Consider the following 25,376-nt stretch of genomic DNA (forward strand, 5'->3'; position numbering starts at 1 on the left):
AACAATGTGTTGAATAGGCAAGACTAAAAACTGTGGTTTAGTTTCCTGACAAGAATTCCTGACACGCTTATTTATTACAGTCCTTGATATTGCTGAGGGTAAGTGGAAAAAAATGACAAGTGTTTCCAATATGTATGTGGCGTTTCGCATTTCTTGTTATCTTAGAGAAGAAAAGGGGGAAAAAAAAGCCAAGTCAGAATCCTGGGTCATCACGCCCCAAGCTCAGACCTCAGGATTGGGTGGGTTTCCAGCGTGGGTTTATTTTCCTAGATTTTTAAAAGGTTATCAGTTGGTCTTGTGGCCCAGCCTGGTATCTAGTTTGCAAGAATAACAGTTTCTTGTGGGAATGAAACAGAACAAACAAGCAACAGAAGAATTGTTCTGAGCATTTTCCAGTTTTCTCTCTGCTGTCCTTTAGGCGGAGCTGACTTGAGTTCAGCCCCTGCTTGGCAGAGGGCTCCTGCTTTCAGCATCTGGCCAGGGCAGCTCTGCTCCTCCTGCAGCTTTGGGGAGAGGAGAGGCCTTTGCAGAATGTTGTTCTTACAGAGCCATTCTCATCACCCCCTGAGGACTGCTGTGGTTCCATTTAAATATTCAAACCAGGCAAGTCATTTCTCTCCCAGGCCAAAAGCCACTATGTTCCTCGAGCTTGGTGACCACGATAATAATAATAATCTTAATACAGCTAACATTTATTTAGCACAAATTGGCAAAGCTCTCCTCTAAGTTAGTATTTATTTGCCGGCTGCACCAATTTATCCATCGCCTGTTCTTGCTATCTCTTCATTTAAACGAGAGCCAGCCCAACATTTTCTGTGTCAAAAAAGAAATCTCTGGCTCTCGGTGATTCTGCAGGTGGAGCAGAGCTTACTGGGCACAGAAATGTAATTTTTAAATGGTCATTATCCTTCCATCATCCTGGCATTCCTAATTACTGGCTCCAGTCCCACCATCTGAGTCTACCTTAATGTAAGTGTCCTCCTGCCTGGCTTCCATATAGAAACGGATCCCAAGGGAATGTGAGATTTACAACCTTTTTGGGACTACAGCCTCCAGTAAATACTGATTTATTTATTCATTTTCTTTAATTGCTGTCATTTGTTTAAACTCTTACAATGGGAGCTGTTAAGTACTTTATATGCATTCTTGTTCTACCCTCATGACAACAGTGTAGGTAGGTAATTTTATCACCCCATTTTACAGGTCAGAAAATAGAGGATTTGGAAGGGTAATTAATTTTCCAACGACATACAGCTGGTAAGTGATGGAGCACTTTGGAATTCTTTTCCTTTACCCGTTGGAGGAGGTCTTGATGTTACCAACAAGCTTCCCTTTCTGGAATCAGAGCATGTCAGATCAAAGCTTCAAAGACTAGACATATGAGGGGTAGACACCCCCTTCACACACACACACACCCGTTCCCCAGCGTTGGCCTTACAAGCCCCTGTCCCCACCCGCCTTGGCACACATAACTCAGGGCTGGAAGCAGACTTGTTGCAGGCTCTGAGAATGTTTGTGGGCATCACCCTTCCCCAGGGCCACCAGGGAGCATGAACTAATTGTATTAACAAGTGGCATCTGGATTTTATTCCATTTTATACGAATCCTGTGTTGTTTATGAATGAACCTAACTCGGGAAATGGAGACTGAGGCCTCCACCGTTTAACAAACAGACCTTCCCCTTGGGTGTGCAAGCTCTGGCCAGCCAGAGAGCACTATAGGTTCTTGTTCCTTGCTACTCATCTACCCCCAGTGGTGGTCTTGAAAGCTGTCACTTTAAATTTCCAACCAAGAGAAACTGGAGAAAGGCACTACATTATCGATTCATAAAATGGATGTAACTGCCTGGGATTAGAGAGAAAGAGGTCTTCACAGGGTCCTAGAATCCCCACATATGGCTGCAGGTGGGGTAGGAGGGGTCTCTCCTCTTTCCAGCTTAGGATTGCTTGAGTTAGTTTGATTTTATCCTGCCTAGATTGTAAAATAGGAAACCAGAGGTACCTTTCTGAAAAGACACTGGGGAAACCACGTTGTAGAAGAAATTGGGCAACTCAACAGACTTGATAACATCTATTTCTTGAGGAGAAGGACAGGGACTGCTCTGGAGAAACAACAAAAAAAGGCAAGCCCAAAAGACCTTGCAACCATTAAGAGGTGTGCATGCTCCAGCAGGAACGGGGGCAGGCTGTGCTGGTTTCAGGTTCCTCCTTGCTACATAGATAAATGGCCAAAGGAAACATTATCCCAGCAGTTTCACATTAAAGGCTAAATGGCAAGCTGGTCATCCTTTTATGCTGGCCAATAACCAAGTGAAAATTAGGCAGTGTACCTGTTTAGGAAGAGGGCTTCACGCCATTCCAGAGTGGACTTTCCCATGCTCTCACTCCCCGCTGGTCCCACAGATGAGCAGTTGCTGTATAAGACATTCTGGGTGGCACAGACAGTGTGGTCAGGGCTACGGCTCAGATTATCACTCTACAGAGGGTCTGAACAATGTGTTGAATGTACAGGAGACTGAAACTTGGAAGAAAGTCACAGCTGCATGCATCCTTCTGGCCCCTAGCTGGCTTGAGGTATTCAGATGAGTTCTGGCCTCCAGGCAAGGAAGCCCCACTGGAAACCCGTAGGAAACTATCCTAGAGTCAGGGTCTATATGAAGGCCTCAACGCTGGGTGAGAAGTGAATTCTGATGTCCTGCAGACTGATTAGCAAATGTCAAAGAGCAGTCTGCTTTTGCTTTCTGTAGTTGTTTGGAGTTGCGTGTGTATATCATGTCTCAGACCAACTGAAGAAATATCATCCACCATGTTGCTTAATCCCCACACACCTCTGTGAAGCAGGTAGCACAGGAATGATCCTCTTGATCCTACAGAGGAGGAAGTGGAGGCCCGTGGAAGTTAAGACATACACCTTGTAAATGATTGCTAAGAGACGCTGAGTGAGGACTTCTGATTACACTTCTCACCCTCTGATGCAACGTGCTGAAATTTCACTCTGCCACACCATTAATCTGCTGATGCCCCAGGCAAAGTTGTCACTCTGGATTACCCACTAAGCAGACCTGGGAAAGGTACCACATTACCCTTCCATACCTCCAGTGTCTGTGCGTGGGAAGGAGGTAGAGTGAGATGGCAAGGGAACCTGCTGACTATTGGTTATGAGTGACCTTAGACTGTGTGATTTACAAGGGTAGTAGCCATGTGTGGCTTGCTTTGTATCCCCAGCACCTGTGCCAGTGACTAGCAGAATAAACATTTGTGGAGGGAGGGAAGGAAGAAGGGAGAGAGGGAGGGTGGAAGGGAGGTTCACTTCTTAGGACCACCAGGTATGCAGTGTCAGCATTCCCTCATGAGGCAGCAGGGCCACAGAAGCAGCGTGGTAAGACTGTGTCATATGTATTTTTCTAGCCCCATTCTGATTTCATTAGTTTCCCATCTTCATTTTTTTAAAACTCTAATTTTTAATTCATGGGACTTTGTTTTTATTTTTTTCTTACCTTTTAAGCATTCTTGTGACCGATTTTAATATTTCTGAATTATTAGTCAACCAAAAGAAAAACTAAAAACAAATAAATGACTATATAAATACATATAAGTGGCAGTGGGCATTTCTGTTTTGGCTGCCCCTTCCCTCCTTCCCTGCCAAGAATGTTGCCAATACAGAACTAGCAAAGTCTGCATTGAGACTTTTTTTTCCCTAGCCATCTTGTATTCCTCCTTTTCACACCTTTCTAAATCTACTCACTCTTTAACATGTATTCTGAGACCAGTTTCCTCCTGCCCCAGCTACTCTAAGCTCTCATTTCTTTTAACTCATGAGGCCGTTATCAACCGTGAGCTCCTGCCCTCTCTATTTGAGTTCTGGGTGAGCAAGAGCATCGGGTGGAGAGCAAAAGAGAGCAGGCATTCCATATGTCCTGGCTGGTGGTGGTGGAATCTGTGGGACGGCTCAGGATGAGGGCCTGCCACTGCAGGGGCTGTCCTCAGGCACGGGGGAGGCTACATGGCTCACAGCTTAGAGCAGGGCACTGCCGTCACCCCTCCCAGCTAATGCACACCATCAGCTTCTACTTCATCAAGACAGAGATCAAAAGCCCCTAATGCACGGGCTCCACACACCACCCTCTACTTCTCAACCCTTTGCTGCCTGTGCTCCTTGACTTCTCGGCCTTGTTTCTGGGGTGTTAACATCTGCAGAGCTTCCCTCCTATTTCTCTGACTACAGCCTCCATTTCTTTTGCTGGACTTTTTCTCCCTGGCCTTGGTTTTGGTTTTATTTTCACCCTCTCTGGATCTGCAGCCATCACTTTTATGTTCATGCGAGAATCTGGTCCACCTGAGCCAAGTCCGAATCTCCCATCTGCAATTGCCTGCTTGAGATTTCTATCTGGATGTCCCTTCATAACCCCACAATTCACGTGTCAAAAGCCTGAAGTCAAGATCTCTCCCCACAACCGCATTTCATGTTGTAGCTTCTTTGGCAGGGGCATTACCATTTTCCTACCTTCCCTGGTTAATAAACTTTTTCCATTCTATCATCATATTCATTCCTTCAGTTCCAGTAACTTCTCCATTGATTTGTTTCCTTCCTCTCCATCCCCCATAGCATTATGCCATCCATAGTTTTATGGCAAACAAACTCTGTAATCAGTCTCTTTTCATCCGCTTTGCTCCAGACCAGTATACTCCAACCACTGCTTCCATTACACTCCAACTCAAAGCCCACGAGTGTCTCTGTTTTCTATTGCATTACTAGGGAACAGCTCTGGCTGACCTAAGACCCTCTGTAGTCTGACCAGTTGCCAGCATGCAGTGCCTGCTCTTGCCAGCCCATCTCTTCACTGTCACATAAATATGCTGAGCTTGGCCTCTCCTCTCTGCCTTTGTAGGTTATTCATCAGAAATGTTTTCGCATGTCTATCTGACTCCAGATTCCTGCTATCTATACGTGCAACAATGGCACCTTTCTAAAAGACTTTCAAATGATTACTTCATGTCCAGGCCTTTCTCATTTTTTTCCTGATGGCTCAATGGACAGAACATGAGGTGGATTGTCAGGGAGTCCCGCATCTTATATTTCAGTTCCATCTGGTGCTGCAGGGGCTGCATTCTCCCATGCTCCTTCTGTTCCTCTGAAAAATAAGCTACTGGCAAACAGAGCAGTGAACCCCAGTTCACAGCAATGCTTCTTGTCCCCCAAGCGAGATCTGCTCTGGGGCTAATTCATTAGGTTTAGCTTTTGTCTCACTTGATCGGAACTTGGGTGGAGATTCCAAGGGCTGGAAGGAAAGGTGGGGAGCTGTGCGGTTCTAAAGGGTGGGAACCACTCAAAAGCGCAACTCTGAGAACACACTGAGAGAAAACAAGCTCAATCTTGGTAGTAGTACAGTCACCATTTACAGATTTCTTTTTACAGCTGCAAAAATATTCCATCAGGTTATCAGCCTCTGACTTCATTTCACTTCGGTAAGTAAAAATAAAGCTACTGTGAAATGCCATCAGCAATGTGAGCTCACGGCGGGTAGTCCACGTTTGTGAAAACAGACCCTACAGACTCCTCTGCATTTTAGTTTTCATGGAGGCTATTCTAAAGGAAACTTGTTATTTCATATATTTCATATATGGTTATACTTACATGCCAACTAAACTACACATGCACACAGATTTTTAAATAGCATCAGAAAATAAGGTTTTTGTTTACCTTAACACCATTTACCAGTTGCCTTAATGAATTCTGTAAAAATACCCTTGCAGGCTTCTGCTCAGTTACCCAAGAGGGCAACACAGCTGAAAAACCCAGCAGCTGAGGAAGGACCCAAATAGACTCAGTATGACCCAAAGACTTACAGACACAGCCAAACAATCCCAAGGAGTACACAATATAAATGCTTTATTGCTAGCACAGAGGTTTCTTTTTAAGTAAATTAAAAGAAATAAATCTTCATTTTCACATTTTTTGTTGCAGTCCAAAGGTAACTAGTTGGTTAGTGGCTATGTCCACTTGGACACATGCTACAGGAGGGCAGCATTCACATGGAAGCACTCAGAAATACGGCATCTGTCAGGGCTCACGGCACTGGGCTGCTGAATGCACTGTCGTTTGTAAATAACAGCAAGTGGAGACTTTAAAACATCATGGATAGATAAGAGTTATAAATAGAAAACTGGTACGGTTAAGAAGCAGAAGATCGTTAAATACAGAAGGCTATATATATGTTGCCCATATTCCACATACTCTGTGTTATGTTTGGTACTTTTAAATAAATGATCTGCATCTAGGTTAGAGACTGGATTGGATTTGACAGCTGGAAGATGGAAGAAGGGATGGAAGAAGGAAAGGAAGCTAACACTTCCCACATCAAACTGGTGGAGTCACTGGAAAGCAGAAGAGGAGTATGTGGATGGGAAGAAAGGGAGGCGGGCCTGCTTTACTCCCTGCAAGCTGTAGGCCATGGCCTGCTCAGTGAGGGGCAAGAATGGGGTGTGACAGAGGAGCTCAGTGGAGCACGGCAGTCCTGGCACAATGGAACTTGGCAAATGGAAAAGGAAACCCCTAGGCTTGGCCAGATTTTCCAAGGTCACTGCCAATAGATACAGGGCACATTATGATAGATGTAGGGTACAGTGTGACAGACCAAAATCACACCTGCAGCACCTGCAGCAGTTATTGGTGTAGAGGTTCAGAAGGTACAGATTCCAACTACAGAAATAATTCATTTAATAATAATTGTTGCCCAATATTAGAAACTGAATGATGTCTGCAAGGCATCCAGCATTATCAAATTCTTGGGCCTACTCGGATTGTTTTTTGGTTGGTTCTAAGAAAAACTTTGGAAAAGATGTTATCTAGCTATGAAAAACAACCCACTCCTTGCCTTATTCCAGAATAACTGAGAAGGAATCTAATACACACACACCCCAAAACTGCAGCAAGCTCAGAAGCGGTGAACTGCACATGATGACTTCCGGTCTCTATTGTCCCAATCTTTTTTCATTCATGTTATTTATGGGTAAAAGAAAACCAGATTGGGTCAGGAATATCCCAGGTTCTTACTACATCTGTAGTGTACCAGCTCCTGGCATTTTCATTCTGGTCTGACTCTAGCTAAAACCATTTCATGTTTTGCTTTGAAGAAATGGATAACATGAAATGATAATTTGGCTTTACAACCTTGGAAAATTGTTCCCGGCCCAAACATCTGCCCCAGAATGAGCTCAGCTGAGATCTCCTTGGAAGAGAGGGAGGGGTGGGTGAGCGAGGAGGGCCTGGAAGGAGGAAAATGAAGACAGTAGAAAGGTCACCTTTCCTTAAGAGGAAAGTTCTTTGTGACAAAGGCATGAAATAATACAGCTCCCTTATTTCATGCTGTGCTCCAGAAGGAGATACTGGATGTGTCTGCTAGCTCCTCCTCCTCCCTTTATCCCACTTTCCCCGATATTTGGTATGATTAAGGTGGCCCCTTACAGAGTGCCAAGAAACTGTACCCAGCTGGTTTGCTTTAGTTGTGCAGTGACCTGCCTGGCCTACATGTTATCTTTTCAATCTTTAAGTAAGGACCGTGGCTCAACTTTGTATTCCTGAGAGCTGGGCCCTACAGAGAAAGCAGAGAGGGACAGACGTGCAGGCTGGGCTTCATCTTCCTTCTTGGCCTTCTTAGGAGTTCTTCTGGGGGATCTTTACTGTCACCGTCTTAACTTCTGAGTACTCCCGCAAGCCAAATTCTCCCCTGAAACACAGAAATGGGCCGGGTCAGATACCAGAAGTCCAGGGAGCTGCATGTGAGTGCAGCGGGAGTCCTGGGGAGGTGCAGTTTATCACCTGCGAACAGCAAGTCCTGGGATGTTCATGTAAAAATTCCTCACGTATGCGCAGCCCAGCCTTCCTCTGAGGGTCAGAGAAACTGTCATCTCATGAGTAGTTTTTAAAGTTTTTTTTAAAACTTTAAAGTTTTTTAAAGTAGTTTTAAAGTTAAAAGGTGACTTGTTTTCACAATACTGCACAGACAGGCAAATGACTATCAATTTACTCAGAGAACTACCGTCAGCCTTGGCCAGAGGGCACACAGATGACCCCAGGCTGTGCTCAGAGGCTGAGTGCTGTGGGCAGCAGTGGGACCAGGCCCAGGTCTCTGAACGCCTTGGCCATGCCTCTCTCCACAAGGCAGCACTGGTTCAGTATTAGTTCTTTGGGACAGTAGTGTGCTTTCCTCCCCCAAGACGGAGGGTGGGAGTGGGTCACATGTCTAAGTGTTCCTGTCCTTCTGCATGTTTACTATAGTGCTCCTTCTCCTCCACATCTCTTCTCTATTCTCCTGTTCTTTTTGCCTTGTTTAAATGACTTTTTTCCTTTTATCTATTTCATTATAAAATCACGCATGTTCTCCTCTTTTTCTTCTCTTCTTCTGAAAGTCACTCTTCAGTGATGCTTTTCCCAACAGCCTCAGGAGGAGCTCCTCTTTCATCCTCTCTGTTCACAGAGCCCCTTGTTCACACCTCAACCACCACACTTATCACACTGGGAGGACAAGGGGCTTGAATATCTCTGTCTTCCCTACTGAGTTGTATCCTACTGATTTTTCTTTTTGCCTTCCACCAAACATAGGGTATAGCCTACAACAGCAGGCACAAAGAAGGTACCTGATGACCAAGGAAGGAAGGAAAGTAGAGAGGGGAGGAGGGAAGGAGGAAGGGTGAGCTTCCTATTCCCTCTTCCCAAGTTCTACCCTGTTGTCATATCTTCTAGATCAGGAAAAAATAAAAACAATTAGGAGATATATTTGAATATGAAACAATTAAATGATTAAGAAAGGCTGTCTTTTGAAACAGTCAGTGTACGAGTTACTGTGGCTGGGCTTTACAAGAGAGACCTGCTGTAAATGATTCATTCAGGTTCCTTTTAGGAGCCCCCATGGCCTACATAAGGCTCCAGTGGCTTTGCCAGCACCTCCTCTGAGCACCGTGGGCACCTGAGTTGACAGGGACAACAGAGGGCGGCCAAGGAGAGACTGGGGCAAGCAGGCTGTTCTCCTGTCCGTATAGTTCATTTCGCTTAGAGGAATGAGAGAAACCAACTGAAATTGCCCCACTCATTGCATGCTTCCCTCATTAACTCCACTCAGTCTCAGAGTCTCTTTATTACCAGCTCAGCTCTGGCTCTCTCTGGTCATTTTCCTGTCCTTGGGCCATTCTGAATGTGTCTCTTCATCACGGACACCATGTGCATCCCATTTGAAGTGAATTTACTCCTTTGTTTCCTGGCTTCTGCACGCACTTGTTGGGGCAGGTCGCGAGCCACACTTCACCCCCATGTGACTCTCTAACTAGGTTGTGAGAAATGTAAGGAAGTCTACAGAGTCAGAAACCTCACGATTATGGTTGCTTTCAAGTGTGACTGTTGGATCCTACCGTTTGGGTGTGTGATGCAATGGAAAACCCTGCTGGAGCAGAGCTGCTCCTCTCTGGGTCCTGAGCAGTGATCTGTGCACGGGGGAAGTGGACTCAAATCTGCTACCAAAAGAACTGCTCTGTGCCCAGGACATGAAGGAAAGCCAGTAAGCAGTCTTAGAGCAGCACGACTGAGGAGGCATGGAGGAGATAAAGAGCACTGAAGCTGGGGTCAGAGACAGGAGTGCCCACTCAGCTCTGCCATGAACCAGCTAAGGGATGCCAGCTGAGTCACTGTCATCCTCTTGGTGCCCAGTCATCTCTCCAGCAGTTCCTGAACCTCAGTATACATAAGTATCACCCAAAGAGCTTGGTTCAACTTTTGATTCTTGAACGCTACCCCCACCCCACAAAGATTCAGTTTCAGAAGCTCTACGGAGGGATCAGGAGACTGAGAGACAGATGGTCATGTGGGTCACACTTTGGGAAACATGCTCAAAGGTCATTGAGCCCTGAAGTCTGGATTCTTAAGCAATTTCACCATCTTGTTCCAAGATTTCTGTCTCATATTTATTTACTCCAGCTAAATTTTGTGGCACATACAGTTAACAGGGAAGAAGCTCACTGATGCACAAAAGGTATGCATATCATTACTGATGCAGCCCAATCTCTCTGTGTGGTTACCTTCACAGCAGGACGAAACATCAAGGCAAAATCACATTTAGAAGACTAGGTTCTAGTCCCTAAGATAAATCAAACTTGGCACACCTAGAGGCTTTAAGGTAACCTGTCAGTATTGGTAGCTCTTGGCCAGCCATTTTAGGACTCACTCAGACTTGCTCATAAAACAAGTAAGAGTTTCTGTTTACGGTATATATTTTCCTGCTCTTTTACTTGACTTGCAGCAGCATTTCTCAGAGCAGAGTAAGGTCTCCAGACCATCAGCATCAGAGGAGCTTGCAGGTGGTCAGGACTGAGAGGGTGGGTGGGAGCGGGTCACCGGAAGGCAGGTTGCTTTCAAGGGTGACTGGTGGATCCCAGTGTTTGGGTGTGTGATGCAATGTAAAACCCTGCTGGAACGGAGGTGCTTCTCTGTGGGTCCTGGGCAGTGATGTATACTGGAGTCACTCTGGAAGCTTGTTAAAAACGCAGTTCCTGGGTCCTATCGCAGATCAACTAACTCAGAATCTCTGAGAGTGGGTCCCTAGATACGCATGCTTAACAAAACCATCACCCAGACTGGAGGTGACTTCTCTGTGTGTGCACACACACACACACATAAATTTGACAAGCTCTGATTTAGAGCATCTAACAATGCTTCTCATTTTCAAAGCCAGTGTCCTGAGTTTTTAAAATGCTGAGGTTCACAGAATTCTTTCCATCTCCTCAGTTTGTGACATTTTATGGCTTGTGCTTTGCCACCCCTCATCTCAGGGGAGTTTGATAAGGAAGTAAGAAAAAGGACAGGAAAAGTGAAACAGGCAGAAATAGGTGGGCAGGAGGACCTGAGAAAAGCTCGTCTCTGAGCCTGGGAATTAAGAGGGCAGCCCTCCCCACAGCTCTCTGTGGGGAGACCTCATGGGCTAGGTCAGCCCTCCTGGGAGTTTCCAGATGTTTCTGGAAGTGCCACTTCACGTCTCTGCTCCTCTTAGGTATAGACAGGGAGGTGTCAGGGACCAAAGCTGCATGGAGTTTGCAGGCCATGAGACAAACAATTCTGTCTAGATGGAGGATTAAGTGGAGTTTCTGAGGCTGTATCAAATGAGGTGGAAGAGTTGGGGACCAAGACAGAGCAGGTTCTTTTATTTGAAGCATTTTCTGTCACTCAGGGTCATTTAAGAAAGAGAAAACATGTTTTGGGGGTAAGTAGAGACAAACAAACAAACAAACATGCAATCTAGACAAGATGCAGTGGGTCTCATCAAAGAACAGCATTTCCTAATTATTTTTTAACTGCACTGAGAAGGTCCAGTCACCATAGGGCCTGGAAGACAAGTAGAGAGAAATGGTTCTTCGGTCTCTTAAGCACTGTTATATGAGGTTCAGATAGAGCCAAACTGTCTCCTGGACCACCTTTCTGGGCAAGGAGAACATTTCTGATGGGAATAGACTAGACTCAGCTAATGTAACAAGTGTGCCCACAATGAGGGACCATGGATTAGCCTGGGATTAGGCTCCATCAACCAGCGATCATTTATTGAAAGTATATTTTATGCTCATGATTCACCCTGTTAATGATCTGTAACAAAACAATCAATGCAAGCAGCATTCCCAGAGCCAGTGACTGCCCCCAGCATTTCAGAGACTGGGAGAGCACAGACATAGAGGAAGGAAATGAAATAAGAAGCGGAATGCATCTTGAAAAGTGGAAGCAGAAGGTGAAGGTCAAAAGCAAATGAAGAGATACCTGGAGTACATGAAGACTCTGTAAAAGCTGAAGGAATACTAAGAACTGAACAAATATGACCCAGATTGGTTATAGGTTCTGGCTGTCAGAACAGAAGTTGGTGACACCAGCTGGAATTTAGGGAAACTTCCGCCAAAGTTACAGGTTAAGAAAAAGAGGAATCATCTATATAACACTAATCTGCTTGATGAATAATGATGATTGCAGCTAACATTTTCTGAAGGCTTGCCAGACATTGTTGGATGTTTGCATACTTAATTCTTACACTTAATCCTCACAAGAACCCTGAGGTAGGTAGTATAATTATTCCCATCTTAGAGATGAGGTAACTGAGGCTTAGATTAAGTAATTTGTCCAAGGTTGCACAGGTAGTAATAGTGGCAGGATTCAAATCCGAGCAGTGTGATTCTAGAAACTGCTCTAATCTCCAAGCTATACCTACTTTATAGTTTTGCTTGGGAGCTTGAAATTACCAGTGAAACTATGTGAAGTATGTAAATCCTCTGCTCTAGTCTTGTTGGTTCACTGCATTTCTCCCACAAACACTACAGTTATTTTTCCCGCAATACCTTTACTCACTCTCCCCCACTGCTACCCTGCTTTGCCCGACAAACTTGAAAATATATTCCCCCTTCTCTATCCAAGCATTCCTCTTCTTGAAAGGCTGACACAAATCCCTGTAGCAGATCATATCTAAAGGTTTCCCAGATTTTTCCAGCTCACAATGATCTTCCCTATCCCTGAGCTCCTCCATTGGTTTACAGTCTTTTCTGCGATTCCTCTGATTCTTTCAATGTTATTAGTTTTATTTACCCCAAAACATATTAAATGCCTTAAGGACCTGCATCTTCCTCCATAGACCAAGCACAGTTCTTTGTACATATTTATGCTCAATACTTGTTAGATTGTGAACTAGGCATTTGCTCAAAAAAACAGGCATTCAGTAATGGCTGAGGGAACGGGCATGAAACATGTTTCCTCTGTGAGTCACAGCATTTGGCAAATACAGATCAGTTTCTTTCAAAAGGAGGGAAAGTGGGTTCTTTTCCTGGATGTTACTTCCAGGAAAAATGGTTACTTCCTTTGTGAAGTCTTCTAGGACCCGAGCAGTCAAAATTAATTGATTTTTCTCTGTACTGACAAAATGTTTAACATACTTCTATCATAGCCTTTATTACAGGGAATTAATGGTACATTAATTTTTTCCATTCTCACTTTGGGAAATGGAATTGTGTTTTATTCATCTCTATAACATGTAATAGAACTTAGCTTATAGTAGCATGTGCTCCACGAAATGTATGTTGAATGTATGGATGAGTGTAAGATAATTAAACTATTTTTTAAGTACTGCTCTGTGCTGATATTTGCAATCTATTTCTCTGCAGGCATCAGCAACTTTAAGACTTACATTTCTCTCCCATTTCCAGACATCTTGAATCCCCCAAAGGGGCTCTGGGCATTTAAGGCATTGTAACAATTGATCCTGAAAGAAGAAAACATAGTACTGTGAGTTCATGTGAAGTCTGAGCACATAATCTGACTGGCATGGTATTTCTTTTAGAAGTTTTATTTTTAAATTCCTTTCCTCCAGAGGAAAAATTTGTAATTTAAAATCTACTTTGATTTCTGGATCTAAGCAGTAAGGAGTGTACCCCTTTTCTGGTGAACTTTGGTTGCTTTTGGTATTCCCCATCCTTCCAAGAAGATACTTGTTTATTTCACCCTGGTCCCTATACCACCAGTGGAATTTGTTACAAGACTGACTCTGATCTTACCAAACAGTCCCAGCTTGCATTGCAGAAGACACTGTGAGGGCCTTGTTGATGTCATTAGTAAAGACAGCTGCTACGAGTCCAAAGTCTGAGTTATTGGCTCTTTCGATAACTTCATCCATCGTCTTAAATCTCAAAATTTCCTGAACAGGGCCAAAGATCTGCAAAAAGATAATATGACTCAACATGGTTGCTCTGGCATTCCTTTACCTGCTTTCCACATTTCAATGCAAGTTTACTCTGCCTTGATTACTTAAATGACATTTAAGTTTAGCAGTACAAAACTGTAAAATCTCCCAACCTTTCCTAGGATAAGATTATGCAAGAAGAGTCTGACATTAGTGTTTAACCTCCCCAACTTCCCCAACCTCTCCAGCATCACTTGATTCCACTGTGTATACTAGGGGTGTCTTCTTTAGGTACAGAAGAGCAAGTGGCATCCTCTGTGATCCTGCAAACACTGCTCCAGAACGGAATGCTCTGGACTGTGGGCTGATTTGCTCCTTGTCCCTCTCTTGCACAGATGTAAAGATGCTTCAGTGGATTCTCTCTCCTGGTTAACATCCTAGTGACCCACATTTAGGAGAGCTGAACTATTGCCAGTGTATTGTTGAGGCCAATGGTAGGCTATTCTGATTGTTCTGTTGGCTAATAATAATCATAAGCACATAGCATGTCACCTGGCCTCCACCTAGCTTGCTTGTCTTTTGGTTTATTTTTCTTCTTGAAACTGGAATTTTCATAGCCATGTTCATTACTGTTGCAAAATGAATATATGTAAAATATAAAGAGCTAAAACTCTAATATCATCCACTAGAAATGCTCTAGAAATGATCCCAAGAAAGATGTGGCTTTTGTAAGAACAGCATATTTGATACCTCCTCCTTGGCAATCCGCATATCATCAGTGACGTTGGAAAACACTGTGGGCTCAATGAAAAACCCCTTTCGGCCCAGTCCTTTGCCTCCACATTCCAGCTTGGCGCCCTCGGCCACACCACTCTGGATGAGTTCCAAGATCTTGTTGTACTGTTTCTTATCAATCTGTGGCAGACAAGACTTAATGACTCCAAATACAACCTTCTATGAAAATGGAAATAAGTATGTTCTTGAGAATCTTTCATTTTAGGGTTTTTTTCAAAGTTTAACTACACCCAGTCAGATCATATAAAACTGCTATTACTTACCAATTTTTGACCTACAAAAAACTGGCAATTTTGTATGGTTAATCCTAATATATCGACGATTCCAATAAATGTACTGCTCTGATGATATTGCCTAATCAGAAGTACCAGCTGAACATTTAGAAAAATGTTTCAAAATGATGGAGACACTGGCTAATTTACTATTCAATGTTCATATGAGGGAAAATTGACTTTTATAATTAAGTAACTTAGCAAGTTGTATTGATAGTAAAAAGAGGCAAAAATTAGCACACAGCCTTTTTAGATAGTGCTACATACCCAATCTTATTGTGGTTTGTTTTTAAAGGAATTCCTATTACACTTTTAGAGGAACTTTAGAGGAAAATATTAACAGTAAAGAGTGAAGGATGAGCTTCCTAGTCCAAAAAAAACAAGGTCAGTCTTCCCCCAAAAAACTGACGGAGTTATCATTTGCTTATTATGGTAAATAACACAAAAACCTACATTTACCCAAGTTTGAATGGCTCAGCCAGAACATCAATCTTCTCTTGAATAATCCCTAAACCCATGCTTTAGTGACCCATATAAGAACTGGTCCAGGTTCCTTCTAAAAATTCTCAGAACCTGTCTACAGATTAAAACCAGAATTCCCTTTAGAAATATGCCTTGATGATTATGGTGAACCTGCAGAGGAGGCTGTTCAGGAGAGACTTTGTGGCCCTCCCCACCCCACTAAAGTACACGAGGCCTTCAGATTAAGAATAACCATACAGCAAAAGGGAAGTGAGCCAGCCCTTCACTTCCTACACATTCACAAGCTACAAGTGATCTGTCCAGACTGGTTCAGGCTGCTGGAGAGACTCCTTGGCAGCTCGTAAAAGGACAGGTGGCTCTAGGAAAGAAAGATATCTACCCTCCTTGACTGTGGCATCTGTAGGGATGTCCTAAAGTTCAGTGATTGGAAGGACTGGGACTGGGTTCTAGTGTCAAGACCCATCTTGTCATACTCTCATGGCTTTCTTTAGAACTGAGAGACTCCAGCTTAGTCCCAAAGGTCAGAATATTCTTTTTTTTTTTTTTTTTTTTTTTTTGAGACGGAGTCTTGCTCTTTCGCCCAGGCTGGTGGAGTGCAGTGGCACAGTCTGTAAGCTCCATCTCCCAGGTTCACGCCATTCTCCTACCTCAGCCTCCCGAGTAGCTGGGATTACAGGTACCCGCCACCTCGCCCGGCTAATTTTTTTTTGTATTTTTAGTAGAGACGGGGTTTCACCATATTAGCCAGGATGGTCTCGATCTCCTGACCTCATGATTCACCCGCCTCGGCCTCCCTAAAAGCTGAGATTACAGGCGTGAGCCACTGCGCCCAGCCAGAATATTCTTAAAGTAATGGTAATCCCATAGTTTTTCAGAGATAAAACTTAGAAAGGGAAAGAGAAGCATAAGAAATAAGCAATCCCTCTCTGGCTCCATTTCCAGCCACGAAGACATGGTGGAGAATAAAGGAGTCAGCCGAAAAGGAAGATGTCGCTTTGCTGGGTCCTACTAGAGTGTACACAGTTCTGTGCCAGTCAAGGATTAAGTAAACAAAGGGAATGGTTATGATTTTTCTACCTGGGGACCCTGCTCAGTGGTGGGGTCAAAGGGACTCCCCACTATGCGCCTCTTGGCCCGCTCCACGCTTCTTCTCACAAACTCCTCATAGATGGACTCCTCCACGAAGATGCGAGAGCCTGCAGTGCAGCACTGACCTTGATTGAAGAACACACCCTGGTGGGCCTGCTCCACAGCATAGTCCACTACAAGAGGAAACAGCCATGTTCTCACTGCTTTGCCTGGGGAGGGGCCTGTCTATGAAGCCACCTCCCTCCCCTCTCCAAAGCCCTAGGTATAGTGTGCTCACTGCGTGACATAACCATGAATAGCCCTGGATTGGGAATGCAACTAGTTCTAACTACACCCTGACATGCTATGTGAACTTGAACAACTTCACTTCTTTGGGTCTCTTTCTTATTCTGCCAACAGAGGTACTGAACCTCGTGTATAACAGGAGTCTCAAACCCCTATATACCACAGGGCTTGGGAGATAAGGTAAAGGTATGAGTCTGCCAGGTGGTAAAGCAATGTAATGGAGGGGCTAAGAAGGAAAGCCACTACATTTAATCATTGCCATGCATAAATATGAGCCCCAGGTTGCCAGATCTTCTCAATTTTCACAGAAATCAATATTTTAATGTGCAGTTCTTGTTTTGAACATAGTGTAACGTTTAGACAGGTAAACATGGTCTATATTTTGTATTTGGCCAATTTACAACTCCTAATCTACAGGGCCTTGGGGCTGTATGTTTGGTATTTGGGGGATTAAACCGTAACACCAACGGGTCTTCTTCGAAGACACTAAATTTCCTCTAGATTGACATGGACTTGGGTAAAATCCTATGATAACTCTTCCATATTCATCCCTTATATCTTACACTTCAAAACAGCTTAATCTGAGGTGCATTAGTTGCTAAATGACCGACTGACTGAATAAATGAATCAGTCAATGCTAGGGAGATGGAGTTCCTACTCCTCAAGAGGAACAGGCATAAGGATTCTGATTTTCTTGACAACTAATATAAAGCTAAAGCTGAACTCTGCAAATTCCAAGCTGGGGCTGAAATTCAAGCAATCTGCTTTTGGTTTTCTGATCTCTCTGGTGGTGAGACTGGGAAAGCAGCTCTGCCTGGCAAAAAGTGGAGGGAAAAAAAAAAATCACTGAATGAGATGGTGGGATTTCCTTACCTGGAGAGCTTTTCAAACAGAAAGGTCACACCTGTGCAGAACGGCCTAGGTGGCATCCTTCCTAGAGACATGGGGTTTCTCAGTTACTGCTCTAAGCCTCTGTAAGGTCCTACTGGCAAGTGGAATCATCCCAGCTTTAGGACTACTCATACCGAACTGACCCACGTGTGCTGTCATCCTAACTGAAAGTCATGGGAGCAACAGAAAGGGGCTGGAATTGACTAAACAGAGAAGGGGCTGTGGATTTGGAAAATGCTGGCAGGGCTGGTGAAGTCGGATTTATTTAAAATGGTCTACCAGCCACCAGGCACAGTTGAAAAGTTACAGATTTATTGAATCTAGGCAGAGAGACTATCCTTCAGGTGCTCAGCAGCTGAGACCACTGCTGTTGAACCATATGCCACTGACCAAGCCTTCATCTCATCCCCCTATTCTACAACATCACAGATTCAAAATGGCTCATTAGTGTCTAGAAAACAACTGGTTCAGTCGTCAACTGAAAAGTGCTCTTTCCCCATTATTAAACCATTTTCTCCTTAGAGGAGATCTTTTTGATTGCCCTTAGCTTCAAATATCTTTTGCTAGTGTCCTATCAAAAGTGGAGATACAAAAGAGAGTACCAAAGGGTGTGTGCTGGTTCATGTATGGGACCTGTAGTTGACTTACAATCAGCATCAGCAAAAATAATATTAGGACTTTTGCCTCCAAGTTCCAGAGTTACTCTCTTCAAATTACTTCTTCCAGCTGCTTCTTGGATAAGCTTTCCAACCTGAAAGAAGGGAAATGGAGACAGGTTTTGCAAATCCTGCAGGTGAGACAGTCACCGGCCAATGCCAGCTCAGGGCATCAATGGGATGCAACAGTAACAAACCCTAAAAGGCAAGCCAACCCAGCTCTTGTCATCAGCTTGGGTGTACAAGATGTAAGTTAGTGGGGTACAGTTTAATGTCCATGCTGGAGTGAACTGGAAGACAGCTTTAGTTTCATGATGGAAGGACTAAGGAAAAGGGAGTTAAATCTGGAATCTTAATCACTGAAAGATTTCTCTAAAGACAACTGGCAAGAAAAATGTAACTGGAGATTTCAATCACTGCATTGTGGCCTTTAGCTTTGGACTCCGGCTCCAGAAAAAAGCCAACTGGTGCCACTTGAAAGATATCATGAGGATAAAACAAATTGTTCATGTATCTCCTAAAATGCCAGGCATGATTTTTATTACATGCTCCAAAGAGACTATCAATATTACACCTTTGCCTCTGCCTAGAGCTACAGTAAAAGGATACCAGACAGTTGAGAATCTCTCTTTTTGTGCAATCTTGTAAATGCCGTTTATCTTGAATCCAAGTAAACAAGAGGCTGAGTTAGGAGAAAGCACTTGCCAATGAGTAGACTCACATTGGCAATGAAAATGAAAGTGTCATAATGGAAGCAAAGATCCACCACTTAGAGCCCCTGCTCAAGGCAGAACTCTACCTCAGTGATGGGGAATGCTGTTGGGAGACAGCCTGCAGCTGTCACCTCCTTCAGGGTCCACCTCAGCTGAAAAGAGCTCCCTTGCCCAAGGAAAAGCCCTCTTCCAAGTGGCCCATATCCACCCACTGGTGGTGGCAGGGTTTGTATAAAGGTCCTACCCTTTCAGCCCAGCACAGGACTGGGCTCTGAGGGACGGTATATACTCCATGATGACCCAAGTGACTGGCAGAGGCTGTGTCAGGCCTGTGTTGCCGTTCCACTTCCCCAGGGCCACTCCCCTTCAGCAGGGATCCCTAGTAAAATCCTGCAAGCTAAACTCCAACTCCGTGAATGCTCCCTGGGAACCTAACCTACAACAGGGTGCGACTCCACTGGAGAGCACATATCACTTTATGGAAAATGCAGAGCAGAGCCGCCATATAGTCCATAGAGCAATTTGGTCTCGTTGAGATGAAAAAATGTTATTTGTTCCTGAAATTTTCCTGAAAATTAAATATTTTAAAAGCCTGGGGAAGAGAAACGCTACATTTACTTTCAACTCCTGCAGTCCCTTGTTGAGATCCTCCAGTGGGACTAACGACTTCGCAGGCAGCGGAGAACCCCAGCTAGGAGAAAAGGCTCTGGAGCCAGACTGCCTGGATTTTTTTTTTTTTTTTAACCAGTTCTGTCACTTCGTAACTGTTTGAGCCTAGGAAATTTATTTACTATCTGAGCCTTGGATCCTCCTCTGTAGGGGGGGATAAAAATACTATGTACTTCAGAATTATATTTTGAGGATTAAGTGGTGTACCATATATGGCACTTAGAACCCAGCCTGGCACACAGTAAGTGTGCAGACATGCTAACCATGAGCAAGTGTGAGAAGCCGGGGCCTCCCTTTTCTTCCACATTCAATGGACAGAAATGGGGGTGATGTAAAGGAGACAGCTGGACCTTCCAAAGCAGGTCTCCCGTAGATCTCCCAAACTGCCTGTGCTGTTAACTCCTTCAGAAAAACACCGGGGAAACTCCAACTTCCCCTCAGTCTCCAATATCACTCATTAACTGTAACTCTGCCTCCTCCTAAAAAAGATTTTGAAAATGTATCCCCATCCTGAGAAAAGCTAACCTTAGGGGGAAAAAGTGATGTCTCTCAAAGATGCAGAACTAGAGTTTCTTGATTTGCTGAAAACATGACTTACTAAGGTGCTGGAAAATGCTAACACCTGGCCCTGAAGTTTGATGGGTGAGCTGTGGCCAACCTGCCAGACTGCCCTTCCCCCGCCCTTGCCATTTTGTGTCTCTTCCACTTCCACGCAAAGGCCTCAGGAAGACCTGGACTCAGTAAAGGCCCTGTTCTCACACAGACATGGTCCTCTGAGAAGAAAACAGGCAAACACAAAGGGAAGGAGAATCTGGCCCTCTGTTCTGGGAATGCTGAAAATTATGACTGGTAAGGGGGAACTCACACTGAAGGGCAACTGGGGAAACAGCAATCCTCTGACTTACTGCCAGCACTCAGGGAGGGGTGTTCCCTGAGGATGCTGTCATCTGTGACTGTCTGCTCTTCTGAGAATGTCAGTGTGCTTGCTCGCTCCACTCTGGGGGAATCCAAATTAACTGATGTGGACTCATTTTAAAGTCAAGGAAGATAAACAGGTAACTGCTTTCTCAACAAGACAATTACTGGAATTCACAAACATATTATTCATTAAATTAAACCAGTATTTATTGAGTAGTCTATGTTAGATACTTACAAGCATTATGTCATTTAAGCCTCTCAAAAACCCTACACACTAGGTTTTATCTCATTTTAGAGATGAGCTAAATGAGTTAGAAGTTAGTGAATGTCACCAGGCTCCCCAGCTGGTTCATGACAGAACCTGTTGGACTATCTGCAGGCTGATGCCAGAGCCCAGGCCTGGGATTACTCCCTCTCCTTCTCCCTTCCTTCCTCCCAGCATTCTGTCATTTTTCTGTTCTCTTTTCTACATTTACTGAGCACTAATGTGTGCCACATACCACCAAAATCTTATCCCTGCACTCCAAGCTGATTTCAAAGTAGGTAGGAATATCACCTTTTCTAGACAAAAATAATGTTCATAAATCATCAGTTACAAAACTTAGATTCTGCCTTCAGGATTATATTCAAGAAACAAGCAAAAGCCAGGAAAAATCATGAGTTTTACACATAGTAAGATGCTGAGTAAATATTTGGGGTTGGCAGACACTGCTGGCCCAGCTGGCATTACATTTCTGTTAGCCCTACTCCCTGATATTCATCAGACCATTCTAGAGGTTGATATTTTTTTGCCACTAGAAATGTCGGCCAGTGATTATTTTCATGGCTATGGTAACTATACAAAAGTAAAAGTTTCAGTCTATGATCATCAGAGAAGAATACCTAAGAATAATTTTCCTTGCATCAATGCTTTACCAGCCTTTCCTTAGAAACCAAATTTGTGGTAAACACCACAAGGCAAATCTCAGATGAATGATACCTTTCCCCTTCATCTTTGGAAGAAAGTCGAGTTATAGTTCAAGAAAGAACGGGATGTGTTAGGCTATGGGAGAACCACTTCCATCTGGAGTGGCCTCAGGACAGGACACTCCTAAACAACCCTGGTTTTCACCGATGTCCTTCATTCAACACATATTCATAGTTCTCCTACTATGTGCCAGGTACACTGTTGGGCATAGTCCCTTACCAATAAGGAATTCACAGCTAAAAGGACTCCCATGTAAACCTAGTAGATGTTCAATAAATGTGGCTTTGCAGTCCACTAGAAAAAAAAATCTGGGTCTCATTTAATATTAGATCTGAACAGATTAAATTATAGTTCCTCAGTACTTCGTTATAACCCAAAGGTTTCCAAAGTCAAAGCCTGTGGGATTAGAAAGTATAAGAATGAACGAATTACGCATAAAACAAAGGCCTAGGATTGACCAATCTTTCTAAAATGGAAAAGTTTAAGTGTGGTTCCTCAGGGATACTGCCCCTCCTGACATGACCAGAAGGTGGGAGTGCACGGCAAGATAAAGGAGGCTGCAAGGGTGCACACGTTTTCCAAGTGGTTAAAAGTCAAGTTAATAGAGCTGTACTTGATGATACCAAGTCCTATTCTGATGAAATTGGCAATTTGTAAGATAAAACAGGTAAACATACAGTTTGAGAAATTAAATCCTGTATATGATGTAATATAGATTAAATAGGGTAAAGGCACAGAGATCAAATTTTTAGTTCGCCATCACCTTTTCTTCCAAGCAGAAAAGATTTTACAACGTACTCGTGTGATACCTCCTGCCCCATTGCTGACAACCTGGCTAATTATAACCATATTTAGGCTGATGGACGACAGTTTGGCCCATAGGAGTCAGAAGACCTGGTACTACAAGCTCTGGCTTCTAATGAATCTTCAATTTGGGAAAGCCACTTCTCCTCCTGGGTCTCAGCTTCTGCATCTGTAGAATGAAGGCACAGGCCAAGCAACAAATCTCTCCCTTAGTACTCCAGTTAATTGAAGGAGTTAAAAAAGACAGACAGGACTCCTGGGGACCCTGCTCATTCTGAGAGTCTGTTCACAATTCTTGTGTTTTTCTTGCCTTATGAAGCAGAAGTAGCTTGTTACAAGTAGAACACCACAGCTGCACTGAATGATAGAAAAACCTCATCATTTTTTAGTTTCCCTGCCCAGAGCTCCTTATGAAAGAGTAAGTGATAGTATTCCAATCATGCAGTTCCTTAACTTTGCACTCCCTGCAGAGCCTCTCAGCTCTGTGTACCCCAAACATGCAAGGGCAGTGAACTGGGGGCTCCTCCACACATAATGAAACTGGGCTAATTCTCAGCAGGAATGCTGGCACAGTTCAACTCTGACTCCCATCCTCGTTTGAATAGGCCTCAAGATTGATACCAGGAGTATCCCTGGAAGAGCTACAGTGTACTGGAATCATGTTCACAGCAATGCGGCAATGTAGGGGAAAGCAATTTGGGGCTTTGCAAGAAAAATAATTTGTTATACAGGACAAAAAGGAACACAAAAGGCTTTTCATGCCCTCTTTATTCAGGGCAGTTGCTCCCTGAACACAGTTTCTAAAGTTGGGTAAAATTTTTTTTTATTAATTACTCAGGTGAGTTCCTACTCAAAGCTATTTTATTACACATATCAAGGTAGATTTTTCTCAGCGATATAACACCTTTTTAAAAATAGAAAAATCTCTACTAGAGATCCCAGTAAACTAGTCAAAGATGCCTGCGTCTTGTAATATCCTTTCATAAATCCCAAACAGATTTACTCTCTGCTTCTTCCCTCTTCTCCTTTCTTAATTTTCATTGTTATGCTTCCCGGTTCCAACTGTGTTGGGAATAGAAATGCCAAAAATACGGGGATTGGGTGTTTGTCTTTCTGAAGTACCCAGAAATAACAGGCCAAATTAATCTGTCCAGATTTCCACCAGAAACAAACAGGACCAAGGCATCTAAGCAGTTCCTTTAAGTGGTAACAGCAGTTTAAACCTTTATCTGTGAAATTCAGATTATGAAGGCCAGTATAACCACTATGTTTCCAGCCTTCTTTCCCACCATTCCCACCACCACTCACCCACAACTGTAGGCACACAAAACCACTTGCCCTTTCTGGAACATGCCTGTGTGTCTTTGCATAAGCGGCTCCATGTACCTGCAGTGCCTTTTCACCCCTTGCTTACTTGATAAACTCATTTTTACAGAGATAACTCTTTCACCTCCTCTGAGAAGGTAGCTTTCCTTCCCTACCCTCCCTACAGGGTTTGGTGTTCCTTCTCTGATCTCACAGTGCTATGTACGTAACTCTCACATTGTGCTTGTTTAATAGCTGTCTCCCCGACTACAATGACTGACTTTTAAAAAAATATGCAGATGTACACAGATTTTCTTTAAAGACAGGGTCTCACTCTCTTGCCAAGGTTGAACTGTAGTAGTATGATTATGGCTCACTGCATCCTTGAAATTCTGAGTTCAAGCAATCCTCCCAACTCAGCCTGAGTAGCTGGGACTACAGGCACTTGCCATCATGCCTGGCTAATTTTAAAAAAAAATTGGTACAGACAGGGTCTCACTATGTTGACCAGGTGGTCTCAAACTCTTGGCCTCAAGGGGTCCTCCTGCCTAGGCCTTGAAAGCACTGGGATGACAGGCCTGAGCCACCAGGGCCCAGACAAACTTTCAATAATTTGTTAAGTCAATAAGCCAGAATACGAAAATTGCTTGAGAGCAGTGGTGTGATCACGGCTCATTGCATCCTTCAACTCCTTGGCTCAAGCAATCCCGCCATTCAGCCCCTTGAATAACTGGGGCTACAGGTGCACACTACCAAGCCTGGCTAATTTATTTTTTATTTTTTTGCAAAGACTGGGGCTTTCCATCTTGCCCAGGCTGGTTTTGAACTCCTGGGCTCACACGATCTTCTGGTCTTGATCTCCCAAAGTGCTAGAATTATGGGCGTGAGCCATCGTGTCCAGCTAATGTTATTGTTGATTGAGCACCTATTCTGTCTACTTGTTTTCACAAACATTATTTTATTTAATCTTCATGACAAAACTGGGAGGCAGGAATTATTATTCTATTTTATAATTGGAAAAAAAGACAAGACTCACAGAGGTCAAGAAATGACTTGCAAACAGGCACCCACTGAGTGGCAGAGCCAGGACTGGTCTCAGAATGTGCACACCAAGCCTCAGGCTCTTCTCCCTCCTCTTCTCCAGACCGTCTCCTGGGAATTGGTTCCCCTTTGCTGTGAGTAGCATTTTGACAGTTAAATGCATCATCTACCACTAACATGTTCAACTGCCTTGTACACTTAGCCATCCTTTTGTTACATAAGACTCTCTATTTCAGGTAAGCTTTAAAAATCAAGGTTTTGATTGTCTTGGTCTGCTTTGATAGGAAAAAGCATGGAGTAGTCAAGCCAAAAGTACTCTATGTCCCATTAACTGGGTGAGCTAAAGGGATCAACACCTTAGGACCTGCTCAAACTCAGCCTGAGTTTTGGGGAGAAAGCTAACTGCAGAATCTTTGACTTAGCATAGTTAGAGAATAAATCATGGAATCTCATCCAGCAGGCAGAGACTATACCATACTTATTCTTCAGTCTTCAAGTTTTAAGAATTTTTTAAAAAGAGAAGTTTTATGCTAATAGTTTAAAACCTACACAACCAAAGGTTTTTCCACATGAAACTGGTTTTTTCAATATTTTCATGACATTCAAACTGGTATTTTTAAATAAAATACTGAATGATTCACGAATGGACTCACACAACCTTAGAAAAAGGCCTATTAGCTGTTTATAGCTAAAACTGTAGCAAGCCACTTCCCCCAACCTAAGATGAGGGGTGAAGCTAACTAGGAGAGAGCTGACCTGATTCATGACTCAAGCAGTAGAGATGGTGCTTGTATCATG

General features: G+C 43.6%; 1 protein-coding gene across 5 annotated transcripts in view; it reads right to left on the reverse strand.

The window, feature by feature from the left end:
• ALDH1A2 (aldehyde dehydrogenase 1 family member A2) overlaps positions 1-25,376 on the reverse strand; it is a 180,435-nt gene that overhangs the window by 17,293 nt on the left and 137,766 nt on the right. For 2 of the 5 annotated variants that reach the window (XR_008621184.3, XR_008621183.3), the window contains exons 8-13: positions 18,154-18,256; positions 16,318-16,502; positions 14,441-14,605; positions 13,566-13,723; positions 13,199-13,273; positions 2,330-2,866 (exon numbers count right to left, since the gene is read on the reverse strand). Coding sequence is in view for 3 of the 5 variants with exons in the window: in XM_003827885.6 (XP_003827933.1) it covers positions 7,654-7,726; positions 13,199-13,273; positions 13,566-13,723; positions 14,441-14,605; positions 16,318-16,502; positions 18,154-18,256 (759 nt within the window). In the remaining 2 variants the exon portion in view is untranslated. Of the gene's footprint in view, positions 1-40; positions 2,867-5,863; positions 7,727-13,198; positions 13,274-13,565; positions 13,724-14,440; positions 14,606-16,317; positions 16,503-18,153; positions 18,257-25,376 lie in introns of those variants that run through there. The other 3 variants (XM_055098816.3, XM_003827885.6, XM_055098817.2) reach the window with 3 other exon arrangements.

This window comes from Pan paniscus, chromosome 16, assembly GCF_029289425.2.
Source record: "Pan paniscus chromosome 16, NHGRI_mPanPan1-v2.0_pri, whole genome shotgun sequence".
In the NCBI taxonomy this organism is placed as follows: Eukaryota; Metazoa; Chordata; class Mammalia; order Primates; family Hominidae; genus Pan; species Pan paniscus.